General features: G+C 48.1%; 1 protein-coding gene across 3 annotated transcripts; it reads right to left on the reverse strand.

The window, feature by feature from the left end:
- Positions 1–9,782: 9,782 nt before the first annotated feature.
- Abhd15 (abhydrolase domain containing 15) lies at positions 9,783–16,804 on the reverse strand. Of its 3 annotated transcripts, none has more exons than XM_029561412.1 (4): positions 16,486–16,804; positions 14,424–16,199; positions 11,006–11,527; positions 9,783–10,873 (listed from the first exon to the last, which is right to left on the reverse strand). In XM_029561412.1, the coding sequence occupies exons 2-4, from the start codon at positions 15,545–15,547 to the stop codon at positions 10,774–10,776; spliced, it is 1,746 nt and encodes a 581-aa protein (XP_029417272.1). In that variant the 5' UTR covers positions 15,548–16,199; positions 16,486–16,804; the 3' UTR covers positions 9,783–10,773. The 3 variants fall into 3 exon arrangements, with proteins under 3 accessions (XP_029417272.1, XP_029417273.1, XP_008826941.2); XM_029561413.1 differs by having other exon boundaries at positions 16,480–16,804; XM_008828719.3 differs by having other exon boundaries at positions 9,783–11,527; positions 14,424–16,804.
- Positions 16,805–17,100: the final 296 nt, after the last annotated feature.

Below are 17,100 nucleotides of genomic sequence, written 5' to 3' on the forward strand. Positions count from 1 at the left end.
GAAAAGGAAGAGAAAAAGGAAAGGAAAAAAAGCTGTAACCTTATCATTTCTGAATAGACCATTGAGAGATGAATGCACACCTGTCATAGCCCAGGTCCAGCTTTGGTGGCTGAAGGGAACATTTTAAAATCAGGATGTCTGTTCCAAACATGGCAATGTTACCCACAGTCTATTTCAGTTATTCCCACAAATCGGGTCCGGATAAAATGAGGGTTATCAGCTAACTGATAGTTATCATTGAGGTTCATCAATGAATTTGTACATTTCTAGTTCCCTTTGGTGAAGGGGAAAAGTGATTTTGCAAGATCTTGATTTTGGCTTGGTTTCTTGCCTCGTTTTTTGGCAGCCTCATCTAAAGCCGTTGGGCCTGTAGGGTTTTCATAGTGGACAAATGACTTGTGGTCTTTTAAAACTGGGGTGGATTTTGCGGGGGGGGGGGGCAAGAGATTATCATACTGAAAGTATAGTGTTCTAACGCTTTAACAGTGACTAATTTTCAAGTAAACCCAGTCCTCTAAATTTTTAGACCAACGCCCACAGTGGAGGCTCACCAAGTTTTAGTGAGAAAGAAGCCTCTCCCTCACTGTCAGCACCAGCTGGTAAAGGTGACTGTGCAGATGTGCATTTTCCTTTTGGTAGCAGTGGTCCACAGCACTAACTGGTAAGGCTTATTGTACAGTATATTGTCAGTATTCTTCTGGTTCAGCATACCTTATAGTTCATATATAACCTGTATTAATTGTATAGATTGTGCATTTAAAGCTGTTACCAAGTTGTCAGAACATAAGAGCGAAAACAGGTCATATGTAATATTTTGTTTGTAAGTATCCTTTGTATCATAGCAAAGGAAATGTTTAAAAGATCAACTGTAATAAAGTAATTTTAGTACACAAAGTGTCTGCTTAGTTTTTTTCAAGTAATCACATTTTTGTAAAGATGGTTTCAGCTCACTAACGTGTAATTACTGAACCTCAGGTACAGTGCTAGATGTGTTGCCACCACTCCTAGCTATTATGGGTTTTCTTGTTGTTGTTTATAAAGGTTTTTAAAGTTTTATTTTAGTGTATGAGTGTTGGGCTGCATGCATAAATGTGTACGGTGTGCATCTGTTATGTTAATGGAAGACAGGTTTGGATCCCCAGGAGTTGAAGTTCCTGACTGTGTGAGCTACCATGTGGTTGCTGGGAACAAGAACAGTAAGCATTCTTTTTTTGTTTTGTTGTTTTGTTTTTGCTTTTTTGGGTGGGGTGGGGAGGTGTTTTTGAGACAGGGCCTCCCTGTAGGCCCAGCTGTTTGGAATTCACTATGTATGTAGACCAGGCTGGCCTTGAACTCACAGAGATCCCGTTTCAGGAGTGCTGGGATTAAAGGCCTGCACCACCAAGTCTGGCAAGAACAGTAAGCATTCTTAACCTCTGAACTGTCTCTCCAGCCCCTGTATTTTTTTTTTTTTTTTTAATTTGTGTGATGGTGATACTGGGATTTGAACTCAGGGTTTTGAACATACTAGGCAAGTACTCTGCCACTGAACTTCATCCTCAGCCCTCTTTTTAATTTTTTTAAATTTTGTGTATTTTTACTTTATGTGTATGAGTGTTTGCCTGCATGTGTTTTAAGTCAGAAGACACCCTTTTCTGACCTCATGCAATGCCCATGGAGGTCAGAAGAAGCCATCAAATTTCCTCCTGGAACTGGATCCTCTTAACTTTTTAACACAGGGTCTCACTACATTTTCCAGACTGGCCTTGAGCATTCTGTCCTTTTGCCTCAAGCCTCTCAGGTAGCTGACGTTGCGGGTCTGAAAATGAGGCCTGGCTTAACTAACACTCTATTTTTTAAAAAAACAAGCTCTGGCAAATTTTTATTAAAAACTTTCTGGGTTTACTTTCACCACTGCTTTCTTCTAAAGGTCAGAATCACCTTGGATCAGTGACAGTGTGAAGACTAGTTTCTGCATCTGTACCCAATTCAGTATTATTGCCACGGTAGTGATGGACACTAGTTTGACCAACATGGTATACTCTATTTCAGATTTCCATAAAGTTGGGCAGTTGATGGGGAGGATGACCAGGTTGGCCTTGCCCTGTCTGATCTTGAGTTTGCTTGTGCCCTAGCACATACTTTCCAGTTTCATAACAAGGTGGAGGCTAGAGTTTATCAACCCTAGAAACGTCCATCTTCTTTGCAGCCACCTTAGGTGCAGGATGGCCCCAATCAAGAACAGCTAATGAGATGGTGGGGAGTAAGAAGGGCAGGAGCTCCCAAAATTGTATCATTCTTAAATGTTTTAGATTACCTAGCACATTGGCTAGAGTGCTGTTAGAAGAGTGGCACAGCATTTTAACTACTAGAATAGTGGCATTGCGCCATTGGACATTAACATTTATATGGTGTTGAATTTGCTTATGTCAAATTATGTGACAGAATCAAGATCAGACCTCAGTTCAGCATTTTCAATATTTCTGCATGTATGTGGAAGAAATTGAAGGCTTAAAATGCAAATTTTGCTTTGACTTTGGCTTCCACATTTAGGCTGTTGAATTTACAGGAGAGGAGGATACCTACACACACACCTCTGCGTGGGCCTTTTCTCATTTCTGTCCTGGCAATTCTTGATGTTACTTTAATGGCTGCTCTATTTTCAGATACTTGCTCTTAGTGGATAGGGGGAGTACACAATGGACGATTTGGGGGAGGGGGGTGCTACATGACGAACTTTTGGGGGAGGTCTTTTTTGAGACAGGGTCTTCCTGTAGCCCCAGCTGTTCTGGAACTCCCTATGTAGACCAGGCTGGCCTTGAACTCAGAAATCAGCTTGCCTCTGCTTCCTGAGCTCCTGAGTGCTGGGATTAAAGACTTGTGCCACATGACACACTTTTACAAATGAGTGTATCTGGCTCCTCCCTGAAGTTGTTCACTCCCAACAGCTCTAAAGAGAAAAATTCCCATTTTTGTTAACATATTTTACTGTAATTTCAGCCACACTTGCTAGGAAAACACAAATGATTTATGGCATAACCAGCACTGGTTTGAGGGGCTGGGCATGTAATTCAGTGGTAGAGCATTGCCTGACAATCATGAGAATCATGGACCCTAGGTTCTAACTACAGTACAAAAAAATTTTTTGTTTTTAAAGAAAAGGTGGGGAGGTAGCTCAGTCAGAGGACCTGAGTTCAATTTCCAGGATACACACAAAACACTGCTGCATCTACTCTCCACTGTGGAGAGTCTGCTTACTTTCTGCTGTTGCTTTCTCAACCTGCTAAAGTAAGCCTTGATTACTTACTTGCTCTTTTGTTTGTTTCATTTTGTGACAGTCTCCCTGTAGGTCCAGCTGGCCTGGAACTCACTATGTAGACTAGGCTGGCCTCTAACAGAGATCCTGCCTCTGCCTCTAGAGTGCTGGGATTAAAGGCATGAGCCACCACACCCAACTTGATTACTTGCCCTTATAAAGAAAAAAGGGGAGGAGAGATGGCTCAGCCAATCATTAAGGGCACTGGCTGCTCCTTGCAGAGGACCTGGGTTTGATTCCCAGCACCCACATGGCACTTAAACAACCATCTCAAACTCCAGTTCCAGGGGATCTGACACCCTCTTCTGACCTCAGGCATTGTACAACACAGGTGCACTTACATACATGGAGGCAATACACTCATAAAAAAAATTTATTTTGGTCTTTTTTTTTTTTTTTGGAGACAGGGTCCCCCTGTAACTCCAGCTGTCCTGGAACTCACTATGTAGACCAGGCTGGCCTTGAACTCACAGAGATCCGCCTGCCTCTGCTTCCTGAGTGCTGGGATTAAAGGCGTGCGCAACCACGCCCGGCTAATAAAAATATTTTTAAACTGCATAGGATGGTGCATGCCTTTAATCCAGCACATGGAAGGCAGAGGCAGGTAGAATTCTGTGAATTCCAGGCCAGCCTGGTCTACATAGTGAGCTCCAGGCCACCTGGGGCTATGGGGAGACCCTGTCTCAAAAAATTTTTTTTTGATATATTTTTTAAAACTGATGGTGGCCACACACTTGTAATCTCAGCCTTGGGGAGGAGACAAGTAGATCCCTGGGTCTCCTTGGCCAGCAAGCATAGCCTACTTGCAAAACCAAGGCCAGTGAAAGACCCTATATCGGGGCACAAAGAGAGGGTGCAGCTGGGGATATAGCTCAGTTGGTGAAGTTCCTCCATAGTATGCAGAAGGCCCTGAGTTCCATTCCCAAAACCACATAAACCAGGTGTGGTGGTGCATACCTATATCCCAGCCCTTGGGAAGTGGGTGAAGACCAGATCAGTAGCTCAAGGCATGTACACATTAAAAAAAAAAAAAGACAAAACACTGGTTTGGGTTCTGGTCTTAGCCCCATCACTGCGAGATCTCAAAAGTCACAATTTTAGGGGCTCAGTGGGTAAAGTAATTGTTGCTTGAGCATGACAACCTGAGCTTGGGTCCCCAGTACCCACATGAAAGCCAGACATTATGTTGTCCTGCATCTTTACCTAGACACTTAGGGAGTGGGAAGACAGGAGGATCCCTGGAACTCCTGGACATTCAGCCTAGCCAACTGGTGAGCTCTAGGTTCAGTGAGTTATCCTGTCTTAATAAGGTGGTGAGTAATGGGACACCCAACCAACATCTCTGGCTCCATACATGCACACGTAGGCACATATACCCATGACCAGGCACCCACACAGGTGCATACATCACACAACAACACATTAACAGCCACACCTCAATACTTCAATCTATTAGAATACAGTTTGGGTTAAAACAAATGATCTAGTGTAAAACTTAATGTATTTTCAGTGTGTCTGGTTTGAAAGCAGGAGCAAGCAACTTCCTTAGAGGTCTTTGAACTCTGGTTGAGGAATTAGTGTTGGAGAATGACATCTGCATGCTTTTACAACCTATATTATGACAGATTTTACATACTAAGGCATATACATGATTTCAGTATTTTCCTATGGGGCAACTAATAAAAGACCTCTCAGGGTTGGTTAATGACTTTGTTAGGGGGGCAGTGAAAACAGGCTATGTAGCAGGTAGGTCTCGATCTCAAGATCCTATCTCAGCCTCCTGGGGGCTGGGATTACAGGTAAGTTACTACACCTGGCTTTTCCCAGGATCATTCACAGATGAGTTGGAAACTGGAACCTGCATTGACAAATTATTGCATAACTCCCCTAACTCACTGCCCACTGGAAAATATCTAAATGGCTACCACTGATGAGCAGAGATTTTTTTTTTTTTTTTTTTTTGGTCTTTTTTGAGACAAGGTCTTCCTGTAGCCCCAGTTGTCCTGGAACTTGCTATATAGACCAGGCTAGCCTTGAACTCACAGAGATCTGTCTGCCTCTACCTCTCAAGCACTGGGATTAAAGGTGTGTGCCACCATGCCCAGCTGAGCAGAGAATTTTAAACCTCTTGAAATTTTTAGCCCAGAGCAGGAGGCCTAGTGACTGATTAAATGGAGCTGCTGGTGGTTAGTGTTAGATGATAGCAGGCTGGCCTTAGGAAGAAGGCAAGGACCAGAACACATACAGTGTGCTGGAGGCTCTGTAAACTCCATAATAGGTAAGCAGGTCTAGTACACAGCCGAATTCAGACGAGATCCACCAGCCTCTGCCTCCTGAGTGCAGGGATTTCAAGGCACGGGCCACCATGCACCATGAGCTACCAGACCACACACAAATTTGTTTCTAAGAAATTTAAGAGCTAGGCTGGGTGTGGTGGCACACACCTTTAATCCCAGCACTGGAGAGGCAGAGGCAGACGGATCTCGGATCTCTGTGAGTTCAAGGCCAGCCTGGTCTAAAATTAGTAAGTTCCAGACCAACTGGGGCTACAGGGTACTCTGTCTCAAAAAGACCAAACAAACAAACAAACAAAACTAGTAACAGCCTGGTGTGTTGGGGAAGTTGCAGTTTATTTATTACAGGGTAAGACTGGAGATTGTGTATCCCTCCCTCCGTCTCTCCCTCCCTCCCTTCCTTCCTCCTTCCCCTTTCCTCTTCCCTCCCTCCCTTTCCCTCTCTCTTCTGCCTCTCTCCCCTTAGGTTTTTAAAAAAATATATTTTTTTTTATGTGTATGAAAGTATTGCCTGCATGTACAGAGAGACCCTGTCTCAAAAAGGCCAAAAAAAAAAAAGAGTATACTTTGTTGCTGGGGAAGGTGGCACACACCTTTAATCCCAGCACTCAGGAGGCAGGGGCAGGCAGATTTCTGTGAGATCCAGGGACCAGCCTGGTCTACATTTTGAATTCCAGGCCAGTTGGGGATACAGGAAAACCCTGTCTCCAAAACAAAACAAAAGCATAATTTCTCACTGAGCGTAATTGTAGTAGCATTTGGGAGGTGGAGGCAGGAGGATTTGGAGTTCAAGGTTATCCTTTATTACATGCTGAGTTCAAGGACAGCCTAGGCTAGATGAAACTGTCAAAAAAAAAAAAAGGCCTTTATTGTCTTGCCAAGACCCTCTTGTCTTGGCACTTATCTACTTCATGATATAACCAAAGAGTACTTTAGCATGAACAGCTCACTGAAGACATGGGACTTGCTTTTGGAGGTGTTCATCCCTTTCTGAACACTCTGACTCCCTGGGTAGAACTTCTCAAGCCTAGCAAGTTGTAATAACTACCGAAAATTCTCCGATGTTACTTATGTGACTTGAGTATGGAATTACAAATATTACAAATATTCTTTATTGGTATTGTTACCAACTTCTAACAAAGTGACCCATGTGTCTGCTTGTTCCTGTCTACAGGTACTTCTCAGGGTGTCTAACTGACAAAGGATTTTGTGGTTTGAGTAGAAGAGGAGTACAGAGGAGTTTGTCATACAGGTGGTTTTGAGGTTATACATAAAGTCAGACGACAGACAGTTCTGTGTTAGGACCTCTTTTTTAACCAGCATTCAGGTCAGAAAAGATATCTTTACACAGAACAGATAATGTCTTCCCCTCCAAAAAAATTTGGTGCTCACTCCTGTCTCTAGCCAAATCTCTTTAGAAATCTATAAATAAGTACTAAAGCTTTATTTTTATTTTTCGAGACAAGCTCACCATGTATCTCTGGCTGGACTGGAGGCTGGAACTCTCTAGGTAGGCCAGGTTGGCCTCAAGCTTACAGAAATCTACCTGCTTCTGCCTCTCAAGTTCTAGGATTTAAGGACTGCACTACCACACGTGGCCTAAGCTTAGGACAGTTTCTCTCTCTCTCTCTCTCTCTCTCTCTCTCTCTCTCTCTCTCTCTCTCTCTCTCACCCCACATGTGTGGGGGTATAGGGCGCGCGTAATGGTTTGTTGCAGGTATACATGGAGGCCAATGGTTGGTTTCAGACATCTTCTTCCATGTTCTCGATCTTACTGACACAGGGTCTCATGGAAGCTGGAGCTTGCTGATTAGATAGACTGGCTTGCCACCAAACTCTGGAGATCTGTGTCTGTCTGCCCCCTACACCCAGCCCTCAGCATCCAAGGTTACAGATGCAGGGTTTTACCTGGGTTCCAGCCATCCACTCATGCTTGGGTGGCAAGCGCATCACCCACTGAGCCATCTCCCCAGCCCCTTAGCAGAATCTTGATAGCAGAGGTGAGAATTTAGCAGAATTCAAAGAAGTCTTCAGAGGCAGTTATCTGAGGACTCAATCTCCACTTACTATTTATTTATTTTGGGCAGGTTTTTGAGATGTGGTCTCGTGTAGCCCTGGCTTGTTATATAGCTGAGGCTAGTCTTTCATTTCTGATCTTTCTGTCTCCAGCTCCTAAGTGCTGAGATTACAGGCAAAAACCCCGACACCAGGCTCAGTCTGTACTCCCAAGATGTTTCCCTTAAGTCTTTGGCTTTTATTCCTGTTCCTTTACCATCTGGAGGTACTGGTGAATAATGAAGAGACCAGAAGGCAGGCAAGGAAGTTAGGAGCGCTGAAAAGATCGTCACGAAGACTAACCATACGGAAACTAACTTAGTGGTTTTTCTTAGGGGTTGGTTTTGTTGTTTTGCTTCCTCAAACTCAGAACTGGCCTTTTTGTTCAAGGAACCATGCTTTCTCAGACTAGTGTGACTAAGTCTCCTTTTGCTAATCATGATTAGCTGTTCATCAAAACAGACCCACTCTGGGTAAAGGACAGAGTCACCTAAATCTTTTCTGCTTCAACAGAAACTGCTTTCTGGCAAAAATGATGCTCTAAACACCTAGTCTTTTTCTTTTTTTTCCTTTTCTCTATTTTTTTTTCTTTTCTAAGGCAGGGTTTCAGGTAGCCCAGGCTGACCTTAAGTAGTCTTGCAAGGATAACCCTGACCTTCTTATCCTCTGGCCTCCACTTCCTAATGCTGGGATTATAGGTATGAACCATCATGCCCAGTTTATATAGCGCTGGAGACTGAACCCAGGGCCTTGTGAATGCTAACACTAAAGCAGTCACTCCTTGAGATTGGCCATGAGTATGCCCAGCGCAAGAAGCATGAAAGAGCAATGTTTTAAGGGTAAATCACTGGGGTTTGGGGCTCAAGGAACCTGAACAAGAGCCATTCTGCGATTCCTCTGGGGGCTTTGAGACCAGCTTCAGGGAGGAGGCTGCAAGCTCCATGGCCACATGCTTCCCTAGCATGTGCAAAGCTCTGGGTTTAACTGCCAGCTCAACAAAAAAGAAGAAAAAAGTCACTGCAAATCATGTATATTCCCCTCCCCAGCAAGATCTCTTCTATAAAAAGGAAAACCAGCCACTATTTCTCCCAAAGCTATTCTCTTGAAGAAGCAGAGTCCTGTGGTATCTGGTCTAGAAAAATTACTCAGACTTTTGTTATTAGGGATACTTTAAGCCTTAGAGTTGAAAAACCACCAGGCTGCTTCCTATTTTGCCATTAGTTCTGAATGATCTGAGTGCATATGGCACAGCAGGACCCTAATTAACTGAAATTCCTACTGTCCCAGATGTGGGGGACGGGGTGGGAGGGCCAGATGCCAGTTATTCTCCCTTACCACGCCTTAGATGATGCTGTGGTTCACCAGCCATGGAACAGTCTCTTTCTAGTTTATTTCCTTTTTATTTCTCCTGCTCAGAAATGGTGAAAGAATGTTACTAATGTGGAGGGGGACAGTTTCTTTCACAAGAGGACAATGTGCCTTGGACAACTGAATGCTGTCTATATTATAGTTCAGACTCTTGGAGCTTTTAAGTATTTCTTATTTGACCTAGAAGAACAAGAGTACGTAGGGCAAGATTATCCAAACCTGGAATCATGGCCCTGAGGAGATTTGGCTTTTGGAATAAAAATCTCTTTGAAGTCACTTTACCTTCTTTAAATTTAAATTGATTAATTTAAAAAGTGACTTTCTGGGCTGGATGTGTAGCTCCATTGTAGAGCACTTGCCTACCTATGAGGCCCCACATCACAAAATTAATAAATAATAAAATTTCAGGGTAAAGTTTTTGAATTTTTTTTAAGACAGGGTCTCCCTGTAGCCCCAGCTGTCCTGAAACTCACCATGTAGACCAGGCTGGCCCCTGGATCTCACAGAGAGCCACCTGCCTCTGTCTCCAGAGTAACTGAGATTAAAGGCATATGCTACCACACTGTCAGGTTTTTTTTTTTTTTGTCTTTTTGAAGCAGGTCTCCCTGTAGCCCCAGCTGTCCTGGAACTCACTATTGTAGACCAGGCTGGCCTTGAACTCACAAAGATCCGCCTGCCTCTGCCTCCCGAGTGCTGAGACTACAGGCATGCGCCACCATGCCCGGCTACCCTGTCAGTTTTTTAATCTTAACACCACATGGAACTAGATCTAATGTCAAAAAAATTTAATGGCTTAATCCAACCTAGGATATGCCCATCAGTCTGTGCACTATACCGTCTTATATTCTGGTCTTCAGCATTATTCCTCATAAAACCCAATGCCCACTTAGTCGCTGAGTTGTAGGATCCAGAAAGCAGCATTTCTGCCTTCTGAATAATTGAGTAGACAAAGTGTGGTAATGTGAAACGTTCATGAATCACTGAGTCAGCGCTAGTCAAGCAGTGGTGCTTTAGTTTCTCTGGTCCCAGATGTCTCTCTTGGCTCTGGAAATCAAGGAGCTAGTGGCATAAGAAAGAATAATGAGCCAGAGATCCTGTGGTGAGGCTTACACCTTTCAGACTATGAGAAAGCCCACATCTCAGGAGATACACAGCTCTGGTGGGGGCTGTCTGGTGGAGGGGGGGGAGCATCTGGCCTGGCCTGGCCACCTGAACCATGGTTCAACAGAGCCTTTAGACCCTCCCTGGGCAACAGCACCTCCTGTTCCTAAAGCACCCTCAAGGATGGCTTCAGGACCTAGAGGCCCAGACCAGCCCTATTCCCAGCTCCTGTGGGAGACAGGGCCTTAGTCCCCAGTGACAGGCACTCTCATGCTACCCTTGCTGGTTCTCACCAAACTGTCTCTGCCCAGCACTTCCGGCCTCTGCTGCCTTCTCAGACTCAGGAGACAGCTAGGCAACTCTGGGAGCCTGCTTCCCCAGCTGCTGATGTGCTAACTCACACAGAGCCACAACCGCAGAGCACATGAGGGAAGTGGGACCGAGACACAAACATCCTGTCCTTTCTGCACCAAGTGGCTCCAGCTCCAGACTCAGAGTCACCCAGCTGATTATTTATGTGGGACAGAGCCACCCAGTTGACTCACATAAGCTCTTCTTCCCTAGAGTCAGAGCTAGGACAGCATTTTCTCTTCAGTCCATGGACTTAAAACTGCTACTCCTTAGCTTATGACTTTGGTGACAGGAGACAGTGACCAGGGCTCACCAGGATGAGCAGGAATTTGTTTCACAGAGACTGGGAGGATTCTGCACTGGTGTTGAGCTCAGGCTCTCTGAAAGTTCCAGCTTTTTCCACAGACCACTTTAAGAGAGAAGGGACAGATTCAAGAGCAAAGACCTGGAGATCCACCACCCACTTGTCAGTCTTCTCAAGACTCCATGCCGTGTTTAGGTCTTCCTTGCAGGACCAGGGGCTTCCCCGGGCAGGCCTCACCTGGTGTAAGAACGCTTCCAGCTGAAGGTTTCTTCCATATTGCAAGAGGGAGAGACCTCTCGCTTCTGCAGGGCTCCCCAACGACGCCGGCCCCCTAGGAAGGAAGTTCTGCGCCTGCTCAGCCCTTTCATCCTCTCTTCCATTCGGAAGAATTCCGTCAGGGCCTTGAAGGACTCCAAGATGACCTCGTGGCTCCAGGCGGGCAAGGGCTCCTGGCGCAGGAAGCCGCAGTGGCCTCCGTGGCGGCTGAGCAGCAGGAAGAAGTAAGGGTTGCTTTGGAAGAGTTCCGCGGGCAGACTGCGGTCTGGGGGTCCAGACACCGGGTCGTCAGCGCTGCAGATGCACAGCACGGGCACGGCGGCCTCGTCCACATCCCGGAGTGGGTCGTTGAGGTCCCAGTAGGTATCCCAACTGATGGGGAAATTCTTGGTGTGGCAGAACAGGGTCTCCTCAAACTCCCGCAGGGAGCGGCTCCGGAACAGCTTGCTGGTGTCCACCGTGTCCTCCAGGGCCGTGGCGTACCTGGTCGCAGAGGTTGAGGAGGGAGAGGGAAGAATTAGAACATCAGATGGCAGGCAGAGCTGCAGAAGCAGCCCCTGCAGACTTTTGATGATTTCGTGTTCTTAAAAACTTCCAAAATGGGGACTGGAGAGATGGCTCAGCTCAGCTCTTGCCGAAGATCCCAGTTCAGTTTCCAGCACCCATATGGTGGCTAACAACCATCCATAACTCCAGTTCCAGGAGATCCAATGCCCTCTTTTTTGACCTTACAGGGCATTGCACAACAGGAGTGCACTTAGCACTTACATGCAGACAATACACTCATACACATAAAATAATATTTTTTAAAAACTTCTGTAATGATAGGGCTGGAGACATAGCTCAGTGGCACGAAAAACTCTGTAATTCCAGCTCCAGGGGATCCCATGCCCTCTTCTGGTCCCCCTGGCACCTGCATGCAAGTGCACAAACACATACATACATAAATAAAATGAATTTCTTAAAAAACAAGAAAGAAGAAAGAAACCTTCCATAATGAGCCAGGTGTACTGATACACAACTTTAATTCCCGCACTTTGGAGGCAGAGGCCAGCCAGCATTGCATAGTGAGACACTGTCTCAAAAACAAAACAAAACAAAAAAACAAGCAAACGAAACCCCTTCCATATTTTGGTTATTCAAAATCAGATTTCAAATAAAATGCAGGTCTGGCCTCTGCACAGTGATCATTCCTTCTCTGTCATGTGGCCACCAAGCTTGTCGTTTACCCCAGAGGTAGCATTTGACTTGGCAGCTGCTGAAAGGGATAGCTCTCCTCCCAACTTCAACTTTTCTTTTCTTTTTTTTTTTTTTTTTTTTTTTTTTTTTTTTTAAAAAAAAAAAAAAAAAAAAAGAGGACGATAAATCTTTCACTGTGATATATCAAAATAACTCAGAGATCCGCCTGCCTCTGCCTCCCAAGTGCTGGGACTACAGGCGTGCACCACCATGCCCAACCCAACTTCAATTTTTGACCCTCTCCAAGGAACTCACTATAATCTGCCACCTTCTTGGCCCCTTACAGTCTTAGACTATCCAAACCAGCAGGTGACCTCTGTCCCACAATCAATCACAGTTGTTTTTGTTTTTGATTGATTTGTGAAACAGGGCCTGCCTTACTACAGAGCTGACTAACCTGAACTCACAGAGATCTGCCTGTCTCTACCTCCCAAGTGGTAGGATTAAAGGTGTGTGCTACCATGCCCAACTCAATCATATTGTGTATATATTTTTATACATTTTTTGTGACTCGTGAGTTTGATATGACCAGATAGGCCTGGGGCAGGTGCTCCAAGAGAGTGCTGGGTGGCAGAGAAAATAATGGGCTTATAATTAATTTGCTAGATGGTTTCTCAAAGACCTGTAAACAACTTTTTTGGGAAAGAGAGACATCTTAGCTATTTCCAGGTTCCTGGAGAGGACCTGGAAGAGTCACCAGGAGGCCACGGTGGGCAGCTCAGTTCTTAGGGTAGATTAATCTAGCCTCAACAAGTTGAATTTAGATCTCTGTCTCTTGCAAACAGTGAAAGCTGCTTGCCTGTGTTTTCAATTCCAGACTTCCATAGGCTGCTTCTCTGTATTGCCAATGGTGTGGGCACTGGTAGTGGTTATTTGGAGTGGAAACTATGGCAGCTAAGCCAGATCAAAGCACCTTGCCCTGGGCTTGCATCAGCCCTGAGTTGCCATGACATCACTTCATACTGTTGTTTGTATAGCCTCAGAATTTAATCTTTTCAGAATAGGAGGTAAAAATGGGGTGAAAAAAGGAGAATCATAATTGCCAATATTTATTGAGCACCTCCCCAATGCCATAAACTTTTGTTTTAATGACCATAACCACCCTGCAGAGGTGGTTACTATTAACTCCATGTAACTGAAAAGGCAAAGTCTTAAAGGAATTTGCTAATTTGCTGGAAATTCAGGATTTGAATCCAACCAAGTCTTACTCCATGTTCCAGATCTTTCTGCTATAACATTTTGTTGCCAGAATGCCTCTGACCTCATTTTGCCATCTCTTAGCAAAGACTGGAAATATTCAAGTCTCCTCTGTAGAAAAGTCTTGCCTGGTGTTAAATTGCTCTCCTTTTGGAGATTTAAAAAGCTCAAAATTTGCCGGGTGTGGTGGCACGCACCTTTAATCCCAGCACTTGGGAGGCAGGGGCAGGCGGATCTCTGTAAATTCAAGGCCAGCCTGGTCTACATAGTGAGTTCCAGGACAGCTGGAGCTACAGGGAGACCCTGTCTCAAAAAGACCAAAAAAAAAAGCTCAAAATTTATGTTTAAAGTAGCTGTGTGTGGCTGCTCATGCCTGTAATCTTGGTACTTGGAAGGTAGAGGCAGAAGAATCAGGAGTTTGGTGTCATCCTCAGCTACACAGTGAGTTTGAGGCTAGCCTGAGCTATATAAGACTCTGTCTCAAAAGAAAAAAAAAAGAGTACTAGACAGAGAATATATAAAATATTTGTTAAGTTTAAAGAATTTTAACAAATCAAGCCCTGCCATATTCCTTCCACCTCCTGCCTTAGAGACGGAGAGTAAACATTCGGGACAGATAATTGGCTGCAATTGCTTCTAGAGCCCTGTTTGCTGACCTGTCAGGCTGTGTACTAAGTGGTAGATGTCAGGTGCCCCCTCGACTCTGCTGCCCACGGGTGAGGTACTCACGTTGCTAAGAGACCTGGGATTGAACTCAGCCGCTGGGGCCCTATCAGGAGGCCCTGCTCTGACACGATAATGCCTACTGAGACCATGAGACTGTCTATGGTTCTGAAACCTACTCTCCTGGTTCTATCTAGACGATGGGATTTGGACAGCTTTGATAAATGTCCGTTTGTTTCCATACCAGGCAGAGCTGTAGACCTCTGTTCCCACTACCCACCTGCTGAGAGCGATCTTCTGGTGCAGCAGGAACCCACGCTCGTAGGGCCAAGGAAGGCCAGTCTCGAACCACTCGCGACATCGTAACACCGGAGAGATGCAGGCGGCGCCTGTCATGTAGCTGGAGGAGCCACACTCACCCAGGTAGGACAGCAGCAGCGCCGACCCGGAGCCCTCGCTCACCGCGAACAGAGGGGCCGCCGGGTGTCGGAAACGAATGTAAGTGACCGCCTCCTTGAGGTCGGACGGGTCCCCGAAAGGCTGCAGCCGGGGGCTGACCAGCGGGCAACCGTGGTGGCCTCGGCGGTGGAAGATGACAGGGTAGTAGCCGCGCTCCAGGGCGAGTAGGCAGAGCCCCAGCACGTTGCGGGTGAGACGCCCCCAGGCATTGGGGATCACCAGCAGCACCGCTGGAAGAGCCCCTGCGTTGGTGACCTGGCGTCCCCTGGCACAAGGTCCTATGACCCAGTCCAGGGCCACCAGGCCATCGTCCGCCAACTGCAGGTACTCCCGGGCAAGCTCAGGCCCGGCCCTAACGGGCAGGAGGAAGTGGCAGAAGGTCTGCAAGTGGGGCCCAGAGAGCCAGGAGAGCCAGGAGCGCTGCCCCGGCTCCAGAGCGGCCGAGCGCCTCAGGGCGCGCAGCAGGCACTGGGCTAGCGCTGACGGCTTGCAAATGAGGCTGCGCCCTCCAGGGAGCGGCTCGCGCCGGCAGCCAAACTGGTCCGTGGAGCCTCGTTTGTCCGCCTGCTCCTCGTGGTTCTGGATCCCGGACCTCGCTCCGACGGCGCGCTTCCAGGGGCACCGGAGCCGCGGGACCAGCAGGAGGAGCAGGGCGGCCGCTGCCAGCAGCAGCGCCAGGGCGGCCCCCCACGGAGGCATGGCGGGGCAGTGCAGCCCCCGCCGCGCGGCTCCGGGCGATGACAGGGAGCGGAGCTGTACCCTCGGCGAGCTCCCGGCTCTGCCCGGGGCTCCGCCCGGCCACCGGTATCTGCCCAGCGCCCTCCCGCGCGGGCGGCCGGGCGCGCTCGGGATTGGTCGCAGGCAGGCGGAGGCAGCCAGTTCGGGTCGAGCTCCCCTCGCCCGTCCCCCAGCCCTTTGTACAGCGATTGCGACAAGCAGGGGCATAGGGTGAAAGAAATCGGGGACACTAAAAGGGAGCGAGGCCGTGGTGGCGCGCGAGGAGGGAGGAGAGAATGGGGAGTTGTGTGAGCAAAGAATTGGGGAGACCCGGAACTGAGGCTTGGAGGCCTGATGTCAGAGTCCCCTGCTCCTGCCCCTCCATCCTACCAGATCTGGCTGGCAGGGGAGACCCTGGGTCGCTGCGTTCTCGGAGGTCGGCTGTGGACCAGCAGCCAGAAGGGAATAACGGCGCGGCTACTGGCGCTGGTCCCACGATTCCCACCCGGTGACGGCATCTGCTGCCAGAGCCCACACATTGCCCTCCCTCAGTGGCTCTCCCTGACCTCGGTGATTGTCTCGGCACAGGCAGGACCCGCTACTGCACAATAACGCAGCAGGGATCGGGTAGTCTGCACCTGGCCAGCGAGACCGACCGCAGACATCTGATCCGGACCTCAGGTTTGCAGGGGGAGGCCGTGGTTTCCCCGCAGTACCTCAGGGCGCTGTCCCGTTGACACCCCCGGCCTCCCCGGCCCACCCCAAGCGAGGATCTCCAGGAGTTTGGCATCACCACTCTCACCAGGGTTCCGGAGTTCGGCCTAGCGGCGAGAAGGGGCCATGGTAGTGGCACACTGTAGTTCCTCCGTCCGATTAACACCTGGCAATTGATTCAGGGGTTGAGGGGCAAGGATCCCCTTGTAAGTCAGCGTAAGTGGGAGATGGCTGCAACAACTGCTCTTGCTGCATCTGTAAACTATGTGCGTGTCTGTGTACGCGCGCGCGTGTAGAGGTCAGAGGACAAACTGCGGGAGTCTGTTCTCTCCTTCCACCCTGAGTCCAAGGGATTAAACTCAGGCTTGGCGGCAAACGCCTTTACCCGCTGAGCCATGTCGCAGGCCCCTATTTAAAGCTTTTGGACTGGACATCTCCACCCTCACCCTTACTCTGGTTCCGGTTGCAGTGCTCTGTTGCAGGCGGCCCGGCAGAGCACTGCAGCTCCTCTTTTTCACGGGGACCAACCAGTGTCTCTCGAAGAAAGGACGGCAGGAAGCGGGGAGAAGGTGGGGAACAAGGCAATCTCCGAGAGAACCCAGGTCTCCGGGGCATCCCTTGGGCCTGGGTACGTAGGCGGCTGGGATCCTCCGAGGCTCCTGTCCTATTAGCGAGGGCGGGAAGGGGATGGAGGGAAGGTGAAGCGCTCGACCCGAGAGTTCTCTTTTAGGCAGCACGGATTTCCTGATTCTGGCCCTCTTCTAGTGATAGGCCACACTGAGTGTGAAGCGGATTTACCAGGAGAGCACACAAGTGTCCGCCTGGCCACCCGTTCCTGAGAGATCTCATTTCCCGCCCTTTTCTCGGTTCCAAGATCCCACCCAGGCGCTACAGCTGCGCTCTACAGGCTGCGCCGGGGCCGGGGCAAACCTCAGCGAGAGTTGGTCCAGCTCGCCTGAGACCCAGGTCTCTGCCGCCACCCGGCACACTTTTCCGCTTACCGCTTACGACGCGTGCGCGCACGCTCGGCCGCTGGGGGCGGGGGCGGGGGCGGGGCGTGCGGCCCG

This window comes from Nannospalax galili, unplaced genomic scaffold (assembly GCF_000622305.1).
Source record: "Nannospalax galili isolate Female #2095 unplaced genomic scaffold, S.galili_v1.0 scaffold212, whole genome shotgun sequence".
NCBI classification, from domain to species: Eukaryota; Metazoa; Chordata; class Mammalia; order Rodentia; family Spalacidae; genus Nannospalax; species Nannospalax galili.